This window comes from Moschus berezovskii, chromosome 18 (assembly GCF_049115385.1).
Source record: "Moschus berezovskii isolate FMDL1 chromosome 18, NW_MosBer_1.0, whole genome shotgun sequence".
NCBI lineage: Eukaryota > Metazoa > Chordata > Mammalia > Artiodactyla > Moschidae > Moschus > Moschus berezovskii.
In genome coordinates this window covers 8,042,891-8,068,805 of record NC_142477.1, presented here as the reverse complement: position 1 = coordinate 8,068,805, position 25,915 = coordinate 8,042,891, and the positions used below count along the sequence as shown (strand labels likewise).

Below are 25,915 nucleotides of genomic sequence, written 5' to 3'. Positions count from 1 at the left end.
CTGTCTTTCACCAGCTCCCGGAGCTTGCTCAGACCCATGTGCATTGAGTCGGTGATGCCATCCCACCATCTCACCCTCTGCCATCCCTTCTCCTCCTGCCCTCAGTCTTTCCCAGCATCAGGGTCTTTTCACACTGAGTCAGTTCTTCGCATCAGGTCGCCAAAGTATTGGAGTTTCAGCTTCAGCATCAGTCCTTCCAACGAATCCTTTAGGACTGACTGGTGTGATCTCCTTGATGTCCAAGAAACTCTCAAAATGCATCCGTTATTAACCACTGTACACGCAACTGGGCGATGGCTTGGGCGGCTCCTTGCTGTAAAGGGTCGACTTCTCTCCTAATCATGAACTGAGCTTTTTATGCTCGGTCTTGTAAAGCAGGATGCAAAGTGTGTGTGTGCTTGTGTGTGTTGTTTTGTTTAGGTTTCACCAAGTGACGGCCGTGGGGAGCTCATGATGATGGGGATAAGGTGATATGACTTCACATTTTTAAAAGCCCTCCCTGGCAGCCTTTACCATCCAACAGCCAGACGGAAGGTCAAATGGCTTGTGCAGTGACCCAGGTAAGAGCAGATGGCGGAGGGGACCAGGGTGGTCATTGAGCAAAGGGCCAGACGTGGCATTGGGCAGACAGGTTGGACATGCTGGACCTGCTGGGCCAGGGCCAGAAGGACATGCTGATGGACAGGCCACAGGGTGAAGGAAAGAAGCAGCCTCTTGGCTTTTAGCTGAGCACTGGGGAGACAGTGCCCTGTTCATTTCAGAGGGGAAGCAGCGTGGAGAGTGGTTTCAGACAGAGGCGCTCAGCGATTCCCCTGGATGCTCTGGGTTTGGAATGTTGGTCAGACACCTGCAGAGACATGGCAGAGGTGAGTGAGGCTGGGCCGTGGGTGATACTTGGAATCATCTGCGGACTGATGCCACTCGCAGTCATCAGGTGGACCGGGGCGCCTGGAAAGCTGTAGCTCGACAGGAAGACGACCGGAGGCTCATCCCAGTTGGGGGGGAGCCAGCGGAATCGATTGAAAGAGATGGCCAGTGAGCAGGAAGGGGCGACAGGAAAGGAAGCCGTTTCAGAACCCAAGGGCAGAGCGCTCCCAGCTCCCGGCACGTGGGAGGTTGGCTGGGCCGTGGGCGGAGGCTGAAGAAGGGGAGGGAGCGGAGCACCCGCGTGCGGATCTGCAGGAGTGGGGGTCTCCATGGGTGTGGCGGGAGCCAGCCTCGGGCAGCGGGGAAGGACGCAGCCTCATCCGGGGAACTCGGGCCGGAGAATGGAAGGGGAAAGCAAACCCCCGGCAGCGTCGGTTTTGAAGATGTTTTGAATGAAGACACGGTAGATTGAGACAGCAAGGTATTTATTTAACTTTCAGAAGGGAGACATTAGAACACGTCTGCACGCAGATGAAAATCATCCAGGAGAGAGAGAAAAATAAACAAATCAGATAACACAGAAAAAGAACAAACACCAAACCATCCATAGAAGAGCTGTCAGGAGACAGAAGGCGAGCACAGGAGCCCTGGCAGGAAGGGAGCCTCCATCCGGCCTCGGCACAGGGTCCCAGGTCCCAGGACGGGTCTGAGGCTCGGGGTTCAGGGGCTGAGCTTAGGGCTCGGGGTTAGGGGCCAGCGGGGAGGGCGGGCTGAGCTTCAGGAGGGAGGAGGTTGAAGTGGCCGCGTCCATGGAGCGCAGGTCCACGGGGAGGCACACTCAGCGCACTGGGCTTCCACGTCGGCGGGGTTGCAAGGCGGTGGCCCAGGTTCTGGGGACCCCCGCGGCAGCCTCGACCCCAAGCGCATTCTTCCTCAGACCTCACACGTCCCTGGTCGGGCAGGTAAATTTCCAGATGCAAGTGGGATCCTCGTAGGGCCAGACTCTTGCTGAGGGTCCCAGAGACGTCCGATCCCACCAGCCTCAAGGGGTCCTGCAGACGACGGGAGTGAAGGGCAGAAACCAAGGGTCACCTTCTCCTCAGTCCCTCCACTGGCCCCCCGCTCCCGATGACTCACTCGCGATGCGTACACAGCCTGTTGATACCCCAGGAATTCGGGAACAAGATGCTTGCCTGGTGGGCTCTGTGACACCCTTCACAGACACGGGGTCTGCTCTGGGCCAGCCTGGACCAACCTGTCCTTGGGCTTGCTCGTCAAAACTCCAGATGTCAGGAGGGCACCTCCATTTTCCTTGCAGGGTGACGTCCCAGGCGTGTGGTCCCTGGAAATTCTGAGGCTTCCTGTGACCTTGGGAGGACGCATCCTCTGTACCCACCCACCCAGGAGGCAGAGCAGACAGGTGGAGGGCCCTGGGTCTCGGGCAGTACCAAGCCCAGACTCCCTGCCCTAGAGCGAGATTCCAGGGAGAGGAAATGCCCCCCTCATGTCAGCTCATCTTCTGGCTGAACGTCTTCCTGTGGTAGAAAAATCATGCCAACTGGTGTGCTCGCTGAGGCTCCTGTTCTAGCCTCGTTTTACCTGTTGGGAGGTAAGGTCATCGTTGTTGGCCAGGATACAGATCATGGCACAAACTGTGTCGGTGGAAGTCAGCATCTAAAACAGAAGAGAATGGAAAACAGTGTGCTGCCCAGGCAACAGTAAGTGTATTTTCATAAAATCTTTTTGAATCATAAATGTTTGTGTGAGCATATACCTGTATGTGCACTTCACGAATTTAAATTTTGTGCCAGGGGTTAGTCCGTGCTTCGGACTTGTATGAAAGAAAAACTGCAAGTCCACGGTTCTAAATGATGCCCGTGGTCTCGTCCTAATCTACGACATTACAGAGGTGGTGAGTGATTACCACAGGCGAAGGTCACAGCCCAGCCTGGGCTCCGAAACCCAGGCAGCGGGCTTTCTATCTTTCAACGCATGTTTCGCTGTGACGCTCGAGTGAACAACAGCAAGTGCCAACGATCAGAAAAGCCACAGAGAAGGACTTTCAGAACAAATGCAGTGAGGGAGAGAAGCGGAAAAGACACACGTTCCAAAGGGAATTACAGTTAACTCGGCGTCAAACGTGACGTCCTGAAGCAGTCAGCGCTGGCGTGTCTGTTGCCCTGTGGGCTCACTGCCCGGCCCAGGACCATCGGTCACCTCTCTGCACCCACCCTGATGGTTGCCTTGGCCCTAGTGGGTGCCTGGTGCTCGTCCTGAAGGGAACAGGGCCCCATCATACAAATAAGGGGCAGGAAGACGCTCTCCAAGCTGCCCAGTGATCCCGTGCCGCTGAACCTTTTGCAAAAGCTCTCTTTTAAAAAATTCATTTCATAGCCAAAACGTTAACTTGTATCATTTCAATTTAGAAACTGAGGAATGCCACTGGGGGCTTTTATCTGAGACGTAAGCCTGCTGACACATTTCAGGTTTGGGGACAGAGGGGGCCTGGCCACACTCACTGGGAGAAATCCACTACAGGTGGAGGAAGACCCCCTCAAGACACGCCTCCAGTGTGGTCCAGGTATGGTGGCCCCTCAGGAAGCACACCCTCGGGTCTAAGTGTGCTTCCCGGAGGTCGCTTTTCACCTCCAAGTAGTGCATGGAATAGGAAGCTCTTTACTTCTCCTTTCCAAATCCCAGGAGAGGTGCTGCCCGGCCAGCCCCACCCCCGCGTGATGCACGGGATTTCCGTGTGTTCTTCCCGCGGGTCTGTGCTCCCATCCGTGGTGGGCTGTGGTGGACGTGGGACGACACGTTTTGCACCTTCCTGGGACTGCAGTGTAACCGTCTGCCTGCCACGAAGCCGGGCAGCTCCCTGACTGGAGCGTGTCTCCCTTTCCCAGGCAGGGACAGAAGGTCCCCTCAGAGCCTTCCTGGGGAGGTGCAGGCATCTATGTGCTTCTCCTTCTTAGGATTGTAGATGGTTCTGTGCAAGTGTCTGGCCTTGGTGGTAACAGACAAAGCAGCTGGCAGGGGCCGGGCCCAATAGCACTCGGAGTAGCAGCTGTCCTAACTCTGGGCATTGCAATGCCTCCTTGTACATGGGCCCCTGAGAAAGGCTGGGCCTCTGCCCCCCGAAGACTTCCATCTCTGCTCCCCAACCCATCCTAGGCATGCACCCCACTCCCATGCTGGCTGTCTTCTTCCCACATTTGTTCTCAGGAGAATAAAAACCCACTTCAGTCTTCAGCCATCCCAGAGCTGCCTCTGACTCAGGCTAAGATGAAGGAGGCTGCTGACACCGAGGGCAGGTGGTTGGCTCGAAAGGCTTTGCTCCCCACAGCAGGAGGGGACCCCTGGGCTGTGCACAGGTCCGTCACAGAGGGAAAGCCCCTGAGCAGAAGACTCAGGGTTGTTAGATTCCATGGGAAGATCCCTGCTCCTTTCTCAGCTCTAACACCTTGGCGTCACTGGATACTCAGCCAGCGTACTTATTTGGTGACCGTCAGCATCTTTCTCTCAAACAATGATACAGCAGTGGAGCCCCGCTCCACACCTCAGCACCTTTCACAGAACCACAGACTCCCTTGTCACCCTGCGGGCCTCAGAGCCTAAAGGACAGAAGCCTAGGAGATGTTGAGTTTGGTTTGAGGTGGAGAGCTCATTCTCTATTAAGGACGTTTGGAAATTTGGCGGTGAACTGCTATCTGGAATATAGACAGCGACAAACCATCCACCCTGGATACCCCTGTGGAGCCCCCAGGGATAGTTATCTGCCTGCAGTTGATGACTGGTGTGGGCCAAGCTCACAGTGAAGAGCGGCAGGTAAACCAGACCCCAGGCGTGGACGAGACCACAGGAAACGTCACTGGCGGGACCCACTGAGGTCTGGGAGAAACACCACGTTCTCCCTTATGGTTGAAAGCTGTTTGCCACTGACAGGAGCTGAAGCTGGAGTCAGGCAGTTTCAGTCGCCCCAAACTTGGGTCCTTGGGGCTCCTCCTGTGACAGGAAGCTGGTCACTGACGTGCCCTTCACTGGAAGATCACAAGATCATACACTCTTCGATGTCACCCTTGGGGTCCCACGCTGGCTCAGTGGTAAGGAATCCGCCTGCAATGTGTGAGACTTGGATTCCAGCCCTTGGGTCCAGAAGACCCCCTGGAGAAGGAAATGGTAGCCCACTCCCGTGTTCTTACCTGGGAAATCCCATGGACAGTGGAGCCTTGCGGGCTGCAATCCACGGGGTCCCAATGAGTCAGACACAGTTTAGTGACTAAATACTCACAGATGCTACCCTTAGGGTCAAAGACACATCGTCAGGATTGTACCATCGGCCTGCCCCAAATAAGATTACCTAAGCCTCACTATTTGATTGACAGAGAATGTTAATTGATAGAAAGGATCAATTAATCTATCTGAATTGAGGAATGGCTCATCTTTAATTTGCTATGGTGTATTATTTTTTAGAAAGAAATTCATAAAGATTCAATATTCAGTTCCTATTTTGACGACACCCATCTTGGACACATTCCTAAAGACGAGAAAGAAAGAGCTGTTCCTTATTCTGTAGGGACCTGAGTTTAGCATCAGATGTGAAAATCATGACACGCAATCTCTGCTGGAGAGATAAAAGCCGGACCACATGCCGAATGGTATTCACGGCAGATGTGGTCTTCAGAGGGGCTGTGGCATTTCCTGTGAACTCGGGGATGTGCTTCTCCAACGTGGAAGTCAGCATGATGAGCAACAAAACCATGCTCTTCTCTGCCTTCACATGGTCTCAATAACGGCAGTTATAGGCCACTCGGACTCTTCAAACCAAAGGTTACCCTGCCCCCCACACAGACACCGCCCCGACACCCAGAGAGTCCGCCCATACAGTTCATAAGTCCCCAGACCCCTGTGCTAAAAATAAGTGCACGGGGTATATGCCTTTCCTCTGGACTTCACCCAACTATGTACACACACTCACCTACATTCCTCTGTGTGCATAAATAACTGATGTTCTCTGCTGGCTCCTCTGGTTTTCAGCCCTGGGACAACTTTTCTTCCCGCCAACGCCCCCCTGCACATAGCTGTCTGCCCCCAGACACCCGTTAATTGACTGCAAACACAACTTTATTGCAAAATGACTGCAGCTTTATTAAGCAACTGGATTTACAGGCAATAACATAATCAATATAACATTAATATAGCACATAATTAAATAAGATTTCCACAAGGTCCTGCCTGTATCCTGAAATATACAAAAGTTAATTGTTTTCACCGAAGGCATGAACCAGAAGGGCTGGAAACCGCACTTGGAGGAACAGAGTCCCCAGTTGTTCTTTTTCTTAAAGCATCTCATCTGATACACAGAGGGAGCAATCTGAAAGCCACAGGAATGCTGTATCTCTGAGAATTCTCCCGAAGCCCTCCTCCCCAGGCCCTGGGGGAGGGGGACAGCCCTCACGCCACCAATTAATGCTCTCTTGATGGACTAAGACGCTAAAGGCAAGTAGCAAATTGCATTTAATGCGTTCTCGCCACCGGCAGAAAGAGGGCCTACCACCCCAGGCTCTAGGAAAGTTACCATAGCATGTGCCGCGTCTGCTGAAAACGGCGGGGTCCTCCAGGAAGGGGACCAGCCAACGTGTCCCCAGGGCCCCATGATGGTGTTTAAAACTTAGGGACACCCCCACCTGCTCCTGCCACCCCCTCCCACCTCCAGCCCAGAAAGTCAAGTACTAGGGAGGGAGACGCGATGGGGACACACTGGGCGGCTGCGCCCGTGGACCCTCAGAAGAGAAACCCGGCGGATGAGGAAATGTCCTCGGGAAGGAGCTCGCTAACTGGCTGGCTGTGCACACGCCTCCCTCCCGAGCTCAGCCTCCCCAGGGAGCCCTACCTCCCGCTCTCCTTCCAGCACCTTGGAACTGGCTCTGGAACATTTCGATCCCTGCGTGACCCCGAGCCCCTTCACGAGAACCGAGTGTCTGATTTTAAGCGAAGTGGCAGAAGTCGTGGGGCTCCGGGACGTCCTTAAGCCACTGGGCACAGGGAGCTACTCCACGTGCTGGGGTGCCTCACGGTCAGGACGCCCCTCTTACAGGGACGGCTGGCTCCACAGGCAGGGCCCTCCGTGGAGATGGTCTCGCTCCGGGGGAACGCAAGGCCAGCATGGGCTGTCTCACAGGGAATAGGACACTTGGGACACGCTTCGATCAGAAGCCCAGGATCCAGCTGGAAACAGAGTCATCACTCCTACGGGCGAATTTCAGCAGGTCCTGGTAAATTCGCCCTGAGGGTCTCCCTGTTTCAGGGAGGACGAGGCTGTCCGTTTGGGGGTGACCTGGAAGCTGGGGTGAGCGGGCCGGGGCCTGCGGTGGGGAGGCGCCCGCACCCTGGTCAGCATGCCCCTGCTCGCTGTCCCTGCAGGACCCCCTCTTCTTGTCCCTAACACCCGCTGGCCACCGCAGTCCCCTCGCTGGGAACATCTCCCTTTTCTCCATCCACAGGCGGAATTGTGGGTCCTCAGAAAGTTCACTGCAACCTGGCGGGGCTCGCTTTTCTACCTGCAAATGAAGGATCTTTGTGCCCAAGGGAGTCTACGAGTCTTATGAACCCGAGACAAACCCAGCTGGGGCTGTGAAGCGCTCTCCAGGCAGACAGAGCTCCAACCCAGATAATCCGGGTCAAGGGAGAGGCTGCCAGGGAGCACCTCCCCCGGCCATGCCTCCACACATGCGTGCACACACACACAGAGGCACAAGTGTGCACACACCTGGTGCACACAGTTCAGACATGGAAGTGCAAACACCCCAAATTCAGGGCCCGTCAGAAAGGCAGCTGGAACCCTCACCTCGCAGACCGTGTGTCACCGTCATGACGGGGTGGGTGAGCCTCTCCGGGGTGGGCTCGCCGTCATCTGCCCCCCCAGGAACGCAGGCGTGCACTCCTCCTGGCTTTCTGCACCCCTCTGCCCCCACCACACTCCAAACCAGGCCGTGGCCTTTCAGGGAAGCTCTTCTTGGTGTTAAGACACCTGGGAGGTTTGGGAGGGGGAAGACGAAGAGACAGGGAGTGGGGAACATGGAGGAGGAGCGGGAGGAGGGAGGGGAGGAGGGGGAAGGTGGGGGAGGAGTGGGGAGGAGCACAGGATCGTCCTGCGCGGGGCAGGCAGCCGGGATAACCAGGAGTATGGACCGCACCCCGAGTCTTCAGAACCACAGGCACCCTGGTTTACACGGAACATCAATGTCTGCATCCATGGAAAACCAGGTCCTCTTCCCACAGACAGAGTGTGGGAAATGATATGCCAGCTTGTCGTATTTGGGCATAAAAAGACACTAAGAAAAATAGTCTCGCCTCTCGATGACAGAAAAATGACAACCAGATTCTGAAATGCCTCGGCTCCGTGACAGACAGGCTGCATCCCCAGGGGTGAGCAAAGGATCTGGGGGTGACAGAGGTCTCTGATGGAACGGGGAAGCTCTACCACACGGCAGCACCCATCACGTGACGATTTCCAAACGCGGGGCTCTGACGACCGGGGGCGCAGGGGGCACGGAAGGAGCCTGGAAACCTCTCCTGTCCTGTTCTGGCAGCCCAGTGTCATGGGAACCCTGGGCTTCTGGGGCGATTCCTGACCCCAGGCCCCCACCCCTAAAATTAAGAAAATAATAACTCCCCCTTCCTTATTATCACACTCAAATTACAAACACTGTCTGCAGTCAGCAGCCATTCCCTCAATGTCAGGAATCGTTGTTTAGTCCCTCAGTCATATCTGACTCTTGAGACCCTGTTGACTGTAGCCCAACAGGCTCCTCTGTCCATGGGATTCTCCAGGCAAGAACACTGGAGTGGGTTGCCATGTCCTTCTCCAGGGGATCTTCCCAGCCCAGGGATCAAACCCGCGTCTCCTGCATTGCAGTATGATTCTTAACCACTGAACCAGGAATCTCCAAGCATCAGGAATTAACGACCATCCTAACTTAGGACGAGACGACAATGCTTGTGTCCATGAGCTCTCGTCTGAAATCCGCCATGTCCCTCGCTCTGCCCACACATGTGCATTCGGCTCACAGGCCCAGACCAGAGGGCACCCTGGAGTCGCCCCTCGAGGCTGCAGCGCACTGGCTCCTGGCTCACCACAATGAAGGTGACATCAGCAAGATTCCTTCCGTCAGTGGATGTCCAGAGAGCATCTTCTGTAGTTCAGTCACGGGGGGCGGTCACCCCTAACAGGTCGGCAGCGGCAGCGAGCTGACCCGAGATCTCCTCACCCCTCCTTCCGAGACCACATGTTCCTGACACGGGAAAGGCATCGTTTCAGGCCAGATCCTCCCCGAGACGTGGAAGTGGAAGACGTATGACGATACCTCGGTGTGACGAGTAGGAGTTCAACTCTGGGAAGATGGAGTCGCCGTCAGAGGGGCGAGGCACTGCAGGAGGGTTTTTAAAGCCCAGGGGGATGCCTGCACATCAAAAGCTCTCCAAAATGAGCAGTTGACTCTGATCATTGCAAATAGATCAGAAACATGTGTATCGAGTCCATTCCCTTAAAATGATGGCTGGGTGTTCCCAAATGAACAGCATTTGGACACCTCAAACTTTCTAAAAATATTCGGGGTTCAAAGTAAGCCTTTTAGGGAAAACCAAAGCCACATGTATCTGATCCATTTATACTTAGCTTATCAAAATGTTGTTTGTTTTTTAACAGCTATTTGATGTCTGGGAAGGTTTTGGGGGTCTTCCTTATGGCTTGTTTTTCTTTCTAAGAAATGGGAAGAAGTATTTCCCAGGAGAAAACAACTTCAGTCCTTAGAGATGAGGCTGGTTTCAAACTTGGCTGAGAAATTCTTTCCTATATTCAGATTTAGGTGTGGATAAGAAGGGAGAGAAAGCAATGCAGGAGTCACAAGAGATGCAGGCTCGAACCCTGGGTGGGGAAGATTTCCCAGAGGAGGAAAGGGCGACCCACTCCAGTAGTCTTGCCTGGGAAATTCCCCGGACAGAGGAGCCTGCTGGGCTCCAGTCCACGGGGTCACAAATAACTGGACACAACTGAAGGGACATGGTCCATGGCAAGAAGGGAGGAAAACACGCAGGCAAGTGGGTGCTCGGACTCAAGACTCCTGCCCTGAAGCGGGCGCTGTAGTTGGCTCCCCCGAGCTTTCCTCGGATGGCACTGCCCACAGTGGTTCGTCCCTCCTGGAGCCAGAGGGATGGGGCCAACAGTTTCCCATCAGGCGCCCGCAGCCTGGCTGTTCACCAGAGGAGGCGGCCTCACCCCTGTGTCCATTCGGCTACGGCCGGAGCAACTGCCGTCTCCTTTGTGATTCTCGATCACATGAAGAGTGAAAGAGAAAACGCCGTGCACACGAATGGGTCGATGTCAGGCACGGAGAACCCACGGCCCTCGGAATTGGGGGAGATCCTGGAAGGAAGCATCTGGAGAGGCTGCTGGCGTGACGAATGTGGAGCCCGCCGGGGACAGGCAACATTTCACCACTTCCTTTTTTACTTCCGGGAGCTGATGCATGGCCCCGCCAACTGTGGGCTCGGCAGGATGTCAGGGAAGGTCCTCTGTCCCCGGGCAGCTCGGCACAGACGTCAGCAAGGAGTGTGGGTCGCCGGGGCCGGCCCAGAGGCAGAGCTTGCACTGCGCGATGTCCCCCCGGAGAGCGCAGACGACTCTGCCCACCGAAAACGGGTGTGTGCTCCCGCAGAGCTTAGACCCGTCCAGCTCAGGGTCAGTGAGGCAGGAGGGGTGACCCTCCAGCTGATTCTTTAACGGGAAGGGATTGAGTGCAGCTTGGGATCCGCACTATGGTCCTCCAGGTGTGGGCTCCACCTGGCTTTCAGAATGACCGTGACTTAAATGCAAAAGACCAGCGGCCCCATCACCTGCTGAAACGAACTGCGGCGGGGCTGCTGGGAAACACGCCTCTGGACACTTTTCCCTAAGGGAGGTGGGTGGGAGGTACCGGAAAGGAGGATGGGGGTAACCCGGGGGGAAACGTGTGGGTCTGGGCTTTCATCTGAGTTTACCTCTCTCAACCTCTGTCTGGCTGTCTGTCTCTCTCATACATGCACCCCACCCTGGGCACTCAAGGGTCCCACTCAACACCTCTGCTCCCCGAGTTCACCCACTGGCTTCCTCTGGACACTGGGAGGTGGCGCCCCCCAGGCCCTGCCTCCCACCGGTGTCCTCAAGCACAACCAGCAAGGCATCCCCAAAGGGCCGCTCTGTTGGGAGCCCCCGCCCACCTGCCGCCTGTATGCGTCTGCTGTCAATGAGACCTGAGTACTCAGAGCGATGTGGAACCCCAAGAGGGACTTCTAGATTCCTCCCGGGGACAGGACTCTGCTAACCCAGCCAGGTACGTTCTAGAGATGACGTCTCGGCAGGAGCGCCTGTGGCATCCACAGGAGCCCAGAGTCACAGCCATCTGTTCTTTGTGGAGGAAATCTCCTTATCTCCCCTCCCAGTCCTCAGCATTTTATGACCTTTATCATGACATCATGCGATCCGCCTTCACCTCTGTCTTGTTTTTTTTCCATAAATAAGTTGAGTTGGCTGTGGTCAATTTGACAAACTCCATCCCAACACAGAGCTGAGCGTGAAAACCAGACATCACACAGCCTCAAAAAGGACGAAGAGGAGGATGAAGCTCATCGAACTCTTCTAGAAAAGTCAAAGGACCTGGGGACTACGCAGGCTTCCCAGGAGGTACTCGTGCTGGATGAAGCTCATCGAACTCTTCTAGAAAAAGGACCTGGGGACTACGCAGGCTTCCCAGGAGGTGCTCGTGCTGGATGAAGCTCATCGAACTCTTCTAGAAAAAGGACCTGGGGACTACACAGGCTCCCCAGGAGGTGCTCGTGCTGGATGAAGCTCATCGAACTTTTCTAGAAAAAGGACCTGGGGACTACGCAGGCTTCCCAGGAGGTGCTCGTGCTAAAGAACTGCCTGCCAACGCAGGAGACCCAGGAGATGCAGGTTTAACCCTGGGTCGGGAAGATCCCCTGGAGGAGGACACAGCAACCCACCCCAGCATTCTTGCCTGGAGAATCCCACAGACAGAGGAGCCTGGCGGACCACAGTCCATGGGGTCACGAAGAGTCGGACACGACTGAGCAGCTAAGAACGGGGACCACCTCCGCCCTCGTGTAGAGGTCCACGTACACTCGCCAGCACCAACGCCCGATGCCAAGAGCAGAGCATGCCAGGGACAAGTCCTAATTGGGCACAAAGTAGTCTTAAAATATGCTTTAAATGTTCTACGTTGGGGGCAGTTATTTGCAACCTCATCAGAATGTAGGGATCAGTCTGTGTGATGAAAGAGTATTAATTTATATCTGGGCCCGGGGAGCAGCGCTGGGGACACACGAGAAAGATCTGTGCACGTGGCCTGTTCACACGAGAAGTGCACACGCGTGCCAAGGTGGTGCACACACGAGGCCGATCTACCCAGAGCTGCCGGAGGCCCCTTTGGGCTGGAGCCTGGACACGCAGCCCAGACTGGGCTGTGAAAGCGTCAGACCGTGGTCCGCAACCAGGGCCCTGCTTTCACGCTCAGAGCAGGAAGCCGACCGCTCCGTCAGGGCTTCTGTTATTATAAGACATCCCAGCCACGTGTCCGCCCAGAGGTGGGTCTGCTTAGAAGACATACATATATCCATTTATAAACAAACAAATAAATCAATAAAATCATGAAAAAGAACAGGAAGGGAAAAAAATCTTTCTAGAAACTTGACCTCTCCCTGCACATCTTCCCCTGAAACCCCGTGTTTTCAATTATGCCACACTGAATCTACATTGATGCGAATATGTTTGCATTGCTGGTTCTCATATTTTTTCTTTTTTTTTTTCACTACTCACCCCAGGGTAGCAAAGTCAAAAATATACCATCCTGAGCAACAGGACACATCTGCGGTGGATCCACACAGAAGCAATTAATTTCCTGGTGGTATTTTTACACTGGGGGCCTGGTGCAGGCCCCCATTATACAAACAAAAACTCCAGACAGCCCTGCTGCCTGATAAAAAATAAATAAGATTGCAGAAGGGCTGTTTGGCCCAGGACTGCTACAGGCGATGACTTGTAATGAGGCGTCCCGACACTAATTATGAAGCTTATTAAAGACAATTGTCCAACTTGTTCTAAGTGTAACCTATAATCACTCGGAAGAAGGCAGACACCCGGAAGCCGCCGCCAGCGGCCCCTGGCTCTGCAGAGTGGACCATGAGGCATGGCCGGGGTGTGGCCCGCATCTCGAAAATGATAGGATTGTCTCTGGCAGATTGTTCAGGATAAATGTGTCAGACCGGCCAGGTGAAAACCACCACGGCTGGGCTATAAGTCACCTACCAGGACCTCCCTCCCCTCAAACACCTGCCAGGGGAGGGTTCGGAGACCCACCCAGCTAAACACATCGCCCACAAGGTCTTTTCCCTGTTACTTAGTCTGAATCTTTCTCCAAGGTTGCAAAAGCAATATTTCAACGTACTCTTTCAGGAGGGGGAAGGGGGAAATGAAAAAGATTAATAAAGATGTTAGGAGGATGAAGTGCGGTGAGACTTGTTTAATTATTCCCGCAGGACAGCCCCAGCGATCTGCTGACACTTAGCCCCGACCTGGCAAATCCTCAGTAAATATTAATATATCAACTCAAACAGGGGCCGTTGTTTTATTGGTTCACGGAGCTGGGAGAGATTCGCCACAGCGGTGAAAAAGGACTGTGCAGAGGGGAGACATGCGGCTTTGATTCTACCTTCTGCTCCACACATGAGCTGGGAGCAGCAACAAACCAGCAAGGCCGCTGGGTCGCCAGGGCTGCAGAGCGACACTTCAGATGCCTTCGCTTCCCTCTGTACAGCCTGCTGGAATAATCCCAAAACCACAGCGGCAAGAGATGAGAACGGAGGAGCAGGCAGGCGAGCACACAAGAAATCACACTTGATTATCTGAGAGGCTGGAAATTTTAATAACGCAGAGGCCCGCCCTGGGCTCCATCCGTGTCCCCAGGCACCTTGCCCCCTGGACAAGGGCTCTCGGGAGGGGAACCCATCACTGCCGGGGTCTTAGGACTCACGTCCGCCCGCCCCCATCACCTCCTGCTGCACTCGGGGACCCAGGTCCCACAAGCCCACAGGCAGAGCCAAGCGCTGAAAGAGCCAGTTTTGACCAAGCGTTTGCTAAAGGAGAGGGAAAGTAAAAAATGCCGGCTGCTTTTTTAATCTGGCCGTTATACGGTTGGCGGTGGTGGTATTTTTGGGGTTTCTCTTTCCCTTGCCTCGAATTCAGACAGCTGTTATTGACACATCCTCTCATAAATATTCCGAGATTCCTAATGGCTGGATGTTTGCCCTGGGCCCAGGAGGCCTCAGAAGTTCTCCCATGTAAGAAAGGGGGCTGGTGGGGCCACATTTGGCTTTCAGATGTACTGTGCCCGCAGAGTTAATGCGTGATTAATTTTATTCATAAAAATGTTAATCACTTCATTGTGAGATCTTCTTAGCATTCAGCGCAGCCCGCACCTTTTTTAATTTCTGGTGCCCACCATCTCGCAGATGTATTTAATATTTTCAGACACTGCCACGGCGATCGGAGGACCCAGCAATTAAGCATACGTTTAAAATTCAGTAACAATCCAGGGCATAGTAGCGACAAACAAGCAAACAGAAGAGGCAGAGGCAGGGAGGACAGGCTGCAAGTGACCAGCTCGCCTGGCCCCCGCCCTTCGCCGAGGCCCCCGCCCCCGCCCCGAGGCCGCAGGCCTGAGCCCCTCCCCGAGCAGAGGAACCCTGGTGGCATCATCCCATCGGAAAGGGCAGCTTCAAGTAGAAGGAATTAAGAATAAAAGCCCTTCGGTTTAGAAGACGTAAACCACCTCAGCGTTCCTCCCACCACCGCAGGGGACCCTGGGGCCGGTGGGGACGGTGGGGCGGGGGTGTCTGGGTGCACCACCCCCACCCCAGCCCCTGGTGCAGCCGCTCCATTGTGTCCCTGCATTGAACCAGTGCTCAGGACGCTGGATAAATGGATTAGGGGATCAGAGACACCCGCGGCGTCTTCAGAAACCAAACAGCAGCCGCAGAAAGGGCTGCCCTTGCGCCCCGCCCGAGAAGGCTGGCAGGGGATGCTGGTGGGGGCACGGAGGGGCAGCCCTGAGGCCCAGCAACCCTGGGGACCTCCCTCCCTGGGCTGCAAGCCGCCTGCTCCCCTGCCTGCCGGCTCTGGCACCCCTCCTCCTCTGACCTCCCGCTGAAGGCAGTTCCAGAATATTCGGCCACTCCCAGGGCCCTCCAGGACCTCTGCCTCAGGGTGATTCACGGGAGACCTGGGCCTGCTTCTCTATGGAACCCAGGCGATAAATAAAGCGGCATGAAGGCTGCTGGATTTTAAAGATGAATCTATGGATCGTATCTGTTGACACGTTTTCCCTCCACTGAAAAACGAAACACTTTTTATTTGAAAAGGAAGTAAAATACTACTGGGTGTCTCTAAAAGCACTGTGCAGCCAGGTCGATCAGGCCCTCTGACCCCCTACACTCCCCCCAGGAGGGCCCGTGTTCAGACGTCTGTCCTGGGAGGGAGAGGGGACACGTCCAGCTTCAGGAGCTGGGCCAGCCAGCGGTCCCCAGTGGAGGACCTTGAGGCCGGGCACCTGGGAGCTAAGACTAGGGTGGGGCTCCGGGCGGACCTGCAGGCTTCTGTCCCCAGCAGGGCCTCGAACAGGTGGCTTTTCACGTGGAGAGACCAGTCATCCCCAACCCTGGGTGGACAGCCCCAACCCAGGAGGCCCTTCCTGGGGGCCGGTTCCTTCCACATGCACTCAGAGGACCCCTTGAGGGGGCGGGGTGCAGCCACCACCCCAGGCTTCACCCGCTTTACCTCCCAGCTGTGCCTCCTGGCCACCCAACCCTGGACTCACCATCCGCCCCCCACAACCCAACTCTGGAGCCGCACCCTCCGGGGGGGGGCGGTAGAGAGGTGAGGCAGGGGGCTCCCTGGGGCCTGGCATCTCACGGGCCCACAGGCGGTGTGCTCAGCGGTGGGTACCAGAGCCTCCTCTGTCTGGCTCTTCGAGGTCCCGGGAGGCCTGAGCGCCTGGACGACTTACATCCCTGCACTGGGGCCCCAGCGGTCCAGCCCTGAGCAGAGAGCACCGGAGGCTGGTCAGGCCTTCCAAGCCCCTGCCATCTGTGCACCCCAAACCCGTGCCAATCTGCCCCCCACCAGCAACCCTGCCTGGACTTGGTTTCCTTTGCCCCCTTTCCCCACCTCCAGCTTGGATGCCCCAGAGGCAAAACCCTGCTCCCACTGGCGCACGGGTAGCCCCATTACTCTCGCCAGCGCGTTTAGCAGCCCCAGCCCGACACTGCCTCGGCCACCTGACAACCTTGGGCCCACTGGCATGGGGAAGGGAAGGGAACCCCAGGGCCAGGACCAGAAAGAGGACTCGGCTCAGGAGCGGGGCTCAGGCCCCGCAAGGCCCCCAGCATCCGGGGAGAGGACCAGGGCCCACCCTGACCTCACTGTCTCCCCCTCCCCGCTCCTCCTCTGGCTTCTGAGTGTCCTGGCCAAGTCCCATCGACAAGGACAACTGAAACTTTATAGGGCATGATTCATCGGGTGGCGGCCCCTTGGAGTCACAGCGAGTATTACATTAATCAGTGTCAGGCCACTGAAACCAAGATATGAATATAAATTATCCGTATCGCAGGCGAGATAAATGTGCTGGTGGTGAATGTAACTGATCGGGGGAGGGAGGGAAGGAAGGGTGGTGGGAGCAATCTCAGAGACCAGCAGGTCACCAGTTCAGACACTGCTCACACCCCACTCCCCAAGTCCTCAAACCAGGAATGGGGAGAGGGGGCTGGTCTAGAAAATCGCACCTGGGACCATCTCCCAACACCACTGCCGGTCTGGAACAGACAGAGGTGGTCTCGGAACCAGATTTGTTCTTTCTTCTCTTCCCTCAAATAAGACCTAAGAAAGACAAAAGTGCGCTGCTCGGACTTGGGGGGCGTCCTTTCTATGGGGATCCCGGTGCCTGCGGAGGAGGGAGGCCACGTTACCAGCCTTCATCCAGCGGATGTCCATCAGCCTTACACGTTCAGGTTTGGTCTCCTGATAAGACGACTGTCAGCCCATGAAACTGTCCTGGGCAGGGGTGGGGGAAAGGCAGAAGAGAGCGCCTCTGCACACACAGAAAGTTCCAGAAACACTTCCACTCTGGCTTTACAGGCAAGGGGGTTTCTGAGTCCGCGCCCAGGTATTTCAGGGCCTCCCTGTGGGCACCGCACACCCTCAGCGTGCAACCCTCAGGTGGCTGCAGGCGCTGGAGAGATGTAAACAAATCGTGCACAAAGGGCAGAAACGCCTTTCAACGTGCTATTAAAAATTCATGTCCAGCTCTTCACTGGAGGAAAAAAACAACTCTGAGGCTGCGATCTGATTTCTTTGCTAGGAGCTTCTATCCCCAGGAGGGGAGCACAGACCCTTCATGACTTCTGGGCCATGGGGTTCTGACGCCTCAGAAGCCCCTGGTGAGCACAGTGTGGCCCAGGGGTCCCGAGTGTATTGGAGAGAAATAAAGAATGGCAATATGGGTTGAAAGCAGAGACGAGGGCATGGATCAGCCTCTTTGATTGTGGGGGAGCTAGGGGTGAAAAGGGTGGAGCTGGGCCAGGAGCAGAGGATTCCAGGGCCCACCTGAGTCCCACCTGCAGCCTCCCAGAGGCGATGGGAAGGAGTCTCCCCAAACGCCTTACTCACCTGGCGAGCAAGCAGTCTGTGGGCTGGGGGCTCCAATCCTCATCAGAAGGGCAGAGCGTGCCTCCTCCAATGTTGATATGTGCGACCCCTCCACAGACACAGGACTGGATACCCTGGTTCCCAGAGATCAAGGCAGGGGCCCAAGGCTCAGCCCAAGGACTCTGGACTGAGAGCTGACGGCCGCGCTGACCCCTCAAGTCCTATCAAGGAGGACAGGTCAGAGCTCCTCTACTGAGTCACAAAGCCCAGCGGTGATTCCTGGCAAAGGCCAGAGGGGATTCCTGGCTCACTAACCCACCGCCCCCATCCCACAACCCCATGCCAGCAGCCTACCCCGCAAGCCCAGCACCGCACGCTCCCCCTCAATTTCAAACAACCAGGTGGCACTCTAGAACAGAGAGAAAGCCCTCCACCACATTCGAGACTGGCGCCCACAGCAGAGCCCCAAAGCCAAGGACCCCCAGGATGGACACGTCCATCAGCCCCCATCCCGCTTGCAACCCATAGAGGGCGCCTCGAGCACATCGGTTGGGACGGACGCGGCTCCACCACGGCGGCCCCTCGGTTCCAAGGCACGGCCCCGGCCGCCCCCCTGCTCCCCACCCAGGCAGCCCCCCGACCCCGCACGTGTGCTCGCCCCTTCGCGCTCCCTTCAGCCTGGGGGACGCGGCGGGAGCCTCTTCCTTTGGACTGGCGGGGGCTGGGGGCGGGGGGTGCGCTGGAGAAGGACGTGGACGCTGGGGCCGGGGGGCCAGGGGTTTGCGCCCCCCGTTCATTCGCGGCGCCAGCACCACTTCCGCCGCCGCAGAGGAGCGGCACCCCGCCTGTTCCGTCCCCGCAGCCGCGATCCTCGCCGTGGAAAGCAGCCCCCAGGGACAGCGGGTCCCGGAGATCTCCAGGGCAAATACGGGGGCTGGCCTGGGGGTCGGGAACGTCCAGCCCAGCGCCAGGAACTCGGCCTTGGCCCCAGGGGGCCGGCTAACCCCGCGGCCTCCCTCCATCCTCGCGGGCGGTTTTATAAACCTTTGCTTTCTCAGCGCTAACGAATTCAATGCCGAGTGGCCGGCACCCTCTGGAAGCGCAGGCTGCACGCCCCGCTCCGAGTGCCCCAGTCCTGACTGCTGCGGTCCCCCCTGGCGCCGGGCGGGCTCTCACCCGCGCGTCCAAGCTCCACCCGCTTTGTTTCCCACCGTCGCTCCGGCTGCTTCCCGAGCGCGGCGGCCATCTGGGCGATATTGGCTCCTCGGCTCCCTGGGTGTGCCCAGGGCAGGGCGCCTGAGTTTAAAGGGGCGTCCCTGGGAGACCAAAGCCCACTCCCCTCATTGTCACTGTCCCACCCCCGCCGCCATTATAGCAGCCCCCTCACTCAAGCCCAGAGAGCTACCTAGCCGCATCCCTAGCCTGCCAGCAGGAGTGTTTAAAAAAAACAACAAACTTTCAATTTATCCAAGTGTGATTTAGCCAAATAACTAAAAAACACACTGAAAGCAAAATTTCATACTCCATTATGTCCTCTTTCCACCCACGAAATGCCCCGACGCCACAGCGCACCGCTCAGACAACTGGTTATAAATTGATTTCAAATACGAAGTTCTCCTTTGGGGACAGGATTGAAAATTCTTTTCATTCCCCCGCCCCATCGTTTCCCACTTTAAAAAAAAAAATCGTTTTATAAACTGCCTAAAATCGAACTCATTTATGTCCTGAGAAAGGCATGCCCAGATAAATCTGTAAGAGTTGCAAGGAACTGAACTGCCAACCAGAAACCGCCCTAGTGACAACATTAACAAATTCAACAACAGTGGAAAGGCTGAGAAACACCGGCCTTGGGGCAGCGAGTCCCCAGGAGCCCCTTTCCCCAGCCAGGGGCAGTAGAGGCCCCCGCCAGGATTTCGGATTCCAGGGTTGAGGACGCCCATGGCGACGCCCAGCCACACACAGCAGCAGGAGCAGGGGCCATCATTTCGTTTAGTTTATTAGACAAAAATATATGATTTAGACAAGTTCGCTGACGCGCTATTTACAATCTGAAATCACTCTATATACAGGAAGGGGGGAAAAAAAGACACAAGCACGTGGTGGGGGCATTTACCGAACGGATAGTTACCCGAAGCACGGTGACAGCCACCCGAGCCGCGGGCACAGGCCGGCCGGGCTGCCTGGATGCGGAGCTCGGGTCGGACGAGCCCCTTTCTGCAGAAAGCGATGGGTGGGAGAGTCCTCGTGGCCAGATCTGTCCTTTGCACCGGTCTGAAATATGTCTTAATTCCTCCCTCATCCCCTCCCTCCCCCCGAAGATCTCCCCCCTCCCCCCGGGAAAGTCGGAGACGACCCTGGATCAGGCCGACGGGAGCGCTGCTAGAATCCGCGGCGTCCCTTCCTGCGTGGCCAGCGAGCTGCGGGGTAGGGGGGGAACAGCGAGACAAGAACACAGCGCTGTCAGTGGGCGGAAGCCGGGACCCGAGCAGACTGCCTGCCGAGCGCCCGGGGAGCGGGCGCAGGGTCGTCGGCCCAGCGCGGCTCCCGGCTCGGGAGAAGCCCAGGTGGACTCCGCCAGCTGGCCGGGGCGCTGGCGGGCTGGTGGACCAGCGCGCACTGTCTACGCGGGTTGTGCGACCCCGACCCCGACCCCCAACCCTCGCCCCCCGCCCGGCTGTAAAGGCCCACGGGCACTCACTTGTCGCGCACCGGCTGGAAGGGCGACTTCAACTGCTGCGCGGGCGAGTCCGGTCTGGGGAGGAGGTCTCTCTCTGGAAGGGAGGGGGAGACACCGAGCTTAGGACCCAGACGAGGAGGGGCGCTGCGGAGGAGCGCTGGGCCTCCCCCCTCCCCGCCCCTGGAAAGCGCCCCAAGAAACAACCCCCACCCCCCAGGGCCGGCCAACGGGTGAGCACGGCTCTCTCCGGGAGCCGAGGGCCTCGGTTTCATTCCTCTACTTCCGACAGGAATCGTGGCTCAATCCCAGCCCAGTGGCCACCGGGTCTCAGCCTCCCGGGCAGTCAGTGCCCCACAGCCAACTCCCCTCCTGGCCAGTGATCCCCTCCATGCCATCCTGTGCTCCCCTATACATCCCCCACCCCCTCCAGTGCTCCTGTCCACGCCACCACCACCAGGCCCCGGATCCCCTCCCCCACCACTCCCCAGGGCCCGGATCCCCTCCATGCCATCCTCCCCGGCTAGTGCTCCCTCCTACACCCCCCCCCCGCCCGCCACTGACCCCCTCTACCACCCCATCCCTGAGTCAGTGCTCCCCTCGCTCCAGCCCCCACCTCGGCCCCTAGGCTGGCCCCGGTTCCCAGATTCCTGGCCTGGGGTGGGGCGGACGCCCCTGGGTGCCATACCTGGGAGCGAGGGGCTGCTGCGGGCCGAGGCCTTGTCGTCCTGGAGCACCCCCGAGGCCACGGGGACTGGTGGCTGCGGCGGGGGCGGCGCGGACAGGTGCGGGCCGTGCGGCGCGCCCACGCCCAGGAAGGAGCGCACGTTGAGCAGCGAGCCCTGTGCGAGGAACGCGCCGTTGGTCCAGTTGGAGAACTTGCCGATGTGGCAGGTGTACAGTCCGTGGCTGGGCAGGAAGGCGGGGTGCTGCAGCGGCGCACCCGCTGGGGGCCCGTGCGCGCCGCCTGGGTGGCCGGAAGGCGGCGGCGGCGAGGCTTTGGGCGCACCGTCCGGGCTGGTGGCCGTCTCGGCCAGCGACCAGATCTTAGGCTTGCTGTTCGGCGCGCCCTGCAGGCCGCCCGCCGCCGCAGCGCCGGGGCTCAGCAGGCGCGTGCTGCCGGGCTCCGGGAGCTCCTTGGCCAGGCCCAGGGGCGAGTCTGGGGGCTTGAGCGCGTCGGCGGCCCCCAGCGGCGAGCCCCGGTCCCGCGCGAGGGCGGCGGGCGCGTCGGGCGCGCGCGGCGCCTCGGCTTTGCCCTCGTCGTCCTCGGTGCTCTGGTCGCCGTCATGCTCGTCGATGTCGATGCTCTCCAGGTCGATCTCCTCGTCGTCCTCGGCCTTCTCCGCGTCCCCCTCGGTGTCGCTTCCGAAGAGAGCGCCGTCCTCCTGGTCCTTGCTGCGCGCGCCCCAAGTCACCTTGTTCTCCTTCTTGAGGCGCCGGCGCGCGTTGGCGAACCAGGTGGAGACCTGCGTGAGGGTCATTTTGGTGATGATGGCGAGCATGATCTTCTCGCCCTTGGTGGGGTAGGGGTTCTTGCGGTGCTCGTTGAGCCAGGCCTTGAGCGTGCTGGTGCTTTCCCGCGTGGCGTTCTTGGGCCGCCCGGGGTCCCCGTACTGGAACTGCCCGTAGGGGTAGTAGGCGGGCGCCGTGTGGGCCGCGAAGGTGGCGGGGTGCACCCCGGGGTTGTCCTTGAGCTCGTACTGTGAACCCTGCAGCCGCAAGTCCCAGCGAGGGAGGAGGGGGAAAGCGGCAGAGAGAGACAGAGAGAGGTGAGTCCCCGAAGCTGCGAGCCGGAGTCCAGCCCGCTCCGGAGCAGGAAGCCTACCCTGATGCACCACCCGGGCTGGAAGAGGGGTCAGGTCACAAGCCGCCCCCAGAAGCGGCGCTTCCGCCAATCACGGAGACTTTTTTTTGTTTTTGTCACTCAAGAAAAGTTCCAGAATCCTCGCAATGTGCTCCGAAGACCACAGCGGGCTCCGGGGGGCCCCTAGAATTTCCCTAGGCCGCCCTCGCTGCCCCCACCCCCACCTTCCACAACCACTCCAGAAGCCCGGATTTCCAAGTTTATCTCACACTCGCTCGAGGGGAAAACCTTTTAACTGGGCTGATAAAACAGTTTCTCCAAACTCGGAGGACCGGGAGCCCAGGTCCCCCTCCCTTCGACCCTAAGGGGGTCAAAGAAAATAAACCGTTCCGGGTTTTCAGAGAATCCAAATCCGCCAGCAATTTAAAATGAAAGCACACTCCTTTTAGCTCCCAAGTTAAATCTGCATAGAATGGCTCACCCGCACTTAAAGGTCTATAGTGGGTGACAGGCAATTTAAAATTTTAATCCTGGCCGTGATCGACAACAATAACAAAAACACCGTTTGTTTTTTTTAAATACAAAAAGAGGGCTTATCCGGTAAAACATTAACGCGAGGCCCCGAGCGCCGGTCGCGCGAAGCAGAACCGCTTCCGCGGCCCCTTCTCGAGTTTGACTTTGATCAGGAGCTAGCAAGCACAAACTGTTTGCAGGCATTCAGAGGCGGTGATTTATTTGCAATCAATATTCTTTTTATCATCGGTAGTAAAACACAGCAAGTCAAATTATCCCATCAGGTTTTTTGGTAAATAACATTTTATCTTTCTAACAACCTCATTAGGCCTCATTATTACCATAAATTGCCCAGACAGACATTCACTCACAATTTTATCTTTTGACTTCCACATCCCCAACCGTAAGGGCTTGGAAAACCTAGGCCTAGAATTTGAGTTTGGATTTAGGCTTTCTTTCCAAGAAGGGACAGGAGTTCAGGAGGAAACACGGGCACACACTCACACACACCTCTGGGGGTGGGGGGGCTGGATTTCTATATAATTTGCCGTTTAAAAAAATAATAATAAACATTTGTTTCCAACCACAATACAATGGGAGCGGGTCCTCACCGCAGGGCCCCCACCCTCCTGCACAAACACAGGCAGGTTTCCCAAATGGCACAAAACTGTATTCAAATTTTCTGTTAAAAAACATATATATATTTATTTATATCCTCCATGTAAAAACTGTCGAGTTGTGTTAGCAGAGGGGGACCTCCGACTCAGAAAGTTGCAAAAAGCAGAGGATTTCTTGGACGATTTAGTTCGGTGGTCAAAGCCACACAGACAACGTTTCTCTGGCCAGATTTCGTTTTCTGCCTAATCTTTGCAAAATGTCCTTTGCACGTTTCTAATTATTTTGGTTGTAATTGTAAGGAAGACATTTCGGCCTCCTCTCTGCTGGGAATTCTCTTTGAAAGGATACCTTGTAAATCTCTCATCGCTTCCCCGGCATCCCCGCCGCCAGAACAAAATGGGAGCTGATCTTTTTCCAGAGCAACCTAGCTAAACGGCAGCTGGGGTCGCCTTCAGAGAAATAGGCTTTCTTTTCAAAACTACAAGAAAAGTTCCAGCAAAACACGCCGGCAGCCTTGCTCCTGTACAGTTGCCGGGTGTTTATTTTCTGTCTCTTCTTCGCAGAGTGGGGAGACCTGCAGGGGGGAGGGGGGTGCCTGCAAATTGCATGACCCCGCGGGCAGCAGCGCAGGAGGGGGCTGCCTCCCCGACCCCTGCGCCCGGCGTGCAGTCCCCATCAGTCCGAAGTTTAAACTAGACTTCGCAGGCAGACCTTAGAGAAATGGATCCCTTAGACCAACGGCCCTGCGGAGCATTCAATCTGCAGCACGCTCCCCACCCCACCCCCCGCATCTGACACCCACTGGGACAGGAGGCTAAGAGACAGCATTTATTTTAAGCCCAGGGACACTTCTTTCTAATCCTCCATTACATAACACAAGAAGAAAAGTGCTTTTCTTTTCGGTGCAAATGAAAACTTTGACAACTTACAGAAGTCAAAGCAAACACCGTTTCAGACGCCAACAATTATTTCGCCTTTTTTTTTTTAATTTCAAATTTGCACTCAGGCCGTGGAGACCCCCTCGGCCCATCCGATCTCCATTGTTAACCTTGTTCTGACCGCCTTTATTTCGCTTTAAAAGGTTCCTTCGGATGCACGGGATACAACCGCACGAGTTCTGCCCGAGAGGGAGAAAATCGAGTCTCCGGGCCCGGCCCAAAAGCTGAAAAGGTCGCGCAGCGGGGCCCGCGGCCCGGGAAGGGGCAGCCGGGTAAACGGGGCCGAACCGCCCTGCCTGAACCCCGTCCGCCTGTCCCGCCGCCGCCGCCGCCCCCGCCACCGAATCGGGGGCGTCGGGCACGGGTTTGTCCCGACCTTCAGCGCGGGCCGCTGGCCCCGGGCCTGCTCCGTGGGCCTCCCGGCTCCCACCCGGACCCCCTGAGCGGCCCAGGCCTCCCATCTTCCCGCTTCCCCAGGCCCTCGGGCCGGGCCGTTACCGGGCCGGCCTCTCTGCACTCCCCGCCGCCTCCGCCCCGCCGGACTGGGCCCCTCGGTCTCCCCGCCAGGGCCCCCGCCTGCTCGGCCCGGGCGCCCGGATCGCGCCCCCGGAGGGCAGCGCGTGACAGCGGGCCGGGCGCACTCACCATCTGCGAGAAGAGGCTGAGGTCGGCGGCGTAGGGCAGGAAGGCGCTGTAGTTGGGCGCGCCCGCGTAGGGGCCGGCTGCCGCGTACATGCCCAGCACCGAGCTGACCGCGGCCGCCCCCGCTCCCGCGCCCAGCTCCGCCGCCCCCGGCCGGCCCGACGAGGCGGCGGCCGCGGCGGCGGCGGCGGCCGCAGCCAGCACCCCCGGGCGCTCGCCGCCGTAGGCGCCGGGCCCCGCGGCGCTCAGGTACTGCGGGTAGCCCAGCTGCGGAAAGGACATGTCCGCGGCGGCGGCGGCGGCGGCGGCGGGCAAGTATCAAAGGGGCGGGGAGGTTAGGCGCGGGGCTGGGGGAGGCCGGGGTCGGGGTGGGGGGCAGCGGGCCGCCGGCCGGGCGCGCTCGGGCCGGCCCGGAGGCGGGGGCCGGTGGCTGCTCCGCGGCCCGGTGCTCGCTGGCGCCCGGCTCCCGGCTGCGCCCGGCTCCGCGATCGCGCGCCGACTGCGGCGGCCGCCCTCCGCTCGGCGGCGCGGCTTTCAGACACAATTTGAAGTTGATGCTTTGATTGGCATCCCCTTGAGCGCTGGCCCCGCCCCCGGCTCCCGCCCGCCCGCGCCGGCCGCTCCCGCCCCTCCCGCCGAGCACGTGGTGCCCCGCGCCGGCCCGGCCACCTCCGCCCGCCGAGCGCCCGGGCGGCCGTGGGGGCCCGCAGGCCGCGTCCCGGCCGGCCCGCCCGGCCGTCTGACAACCTGTCGACGCGGGTTTACAGCTGGCGGACACCGGGGTCTGCAGTTTCGCAGCCTGGGCGCGTCTTGCTTGCTCACAAAACACCACCTCGGGGCCTGCTTTCCCACCGTTGGGGCGGCAGGGAAGGGGCGGGCGGAGGCGCGGTGCCAGCCGGCGGGGAGCGCCCTCTCCTCCGAGCTCCAGGCTCCTCCTCGGGCGTCCCCCCCAGGACCTCTTTTGGCAGAAGTACCCCTAAACCGGCTTGGTGTGCACCCCGAGGCGGGCAGGGTGTCCCCCTGCCCCCCCACCAGGGATTAACGGGGCATCCCTCCGGCAGGGGCTGGCTCGCTGCACTCGGAGAGGCGGGCAGCCGCCGAGCGCCGCG

General features: G+C 58.0%; 1 protein-coding gene across 4 annotated transcripts; it reads right to left on the bottom strand.

Annotated features, from left to right (window-relative positions):
- Positions 1-1,358: 1,358 nt before the first annotated feature.
- IRX1 (iroquois homeobox 1) lies at positions 1,359-25,349 on the bottom strand. 4 transcript variants are annotated; one of them, XR_008685441.2, is made up of 5 exons: positions 24,810-25,349; positions 20,980-22,000; positions 20,316-20,388; positions 2,005-2,541; positions 1,359-1,919 (listed from the first exon to the last, which is right to left on the bottom strand). XR_008685441.2 is itself a non-coding variant. In XM_055422295.2 (4 exons), exons 1-4 carry the CDS (start codon positions 25,086-25,088, stop codon positions 2,535-2,537), a joined length of 1,380 nt encoding a protein of 459 aa, XP_055278270.2. In that variant the 5' UTR covers positions 25,089-25,349; the 3' UTR covers positions 1,359-2,534. The 4 variants fall into 4 exon arrangements, 3 of the variants coding, with proteins under 3 accessions (XP_055278270.2, XP_055278272.2, XP_055278269.2); XM_055422295.2 differs by having other exon boundaries at positions 1,359-2,541; XM_055422297.2 differs by lacking the exons at positions 1,359-1,919; positions 2,005-2,541 and adding an exon at positions 2,552-7,424.
- Positions 25,350-25,915: the final 566 nt, after the last annotated feature.

Excerpts from the sequence above, each read along its gene's own strand:
- IRX1 (XM_055422294.2), bottom strand. The coding sequence starts at position 25,088 with ATGTCCTTTCCGCAGCTGGGCTACCCGCAGTACCTGAGCGCCGCGGGG. Across the intron at positions 22,001-24,809 it reads TCAGCCTCTTCTCGCAGATG|GGTTCACAGTACGAGCTCAA; the intron begins GTGAGTGCGCCC and ends TTGCGGCTGCAG. Across the intron at positions 20,035-20,315 it reads TTCCAGCCGGTGCGCGACAA|CTCGCTGGCCACGCAGGAAG; the intron begins GTGAGTGCCCGT and ends CCTACCCCGCAG.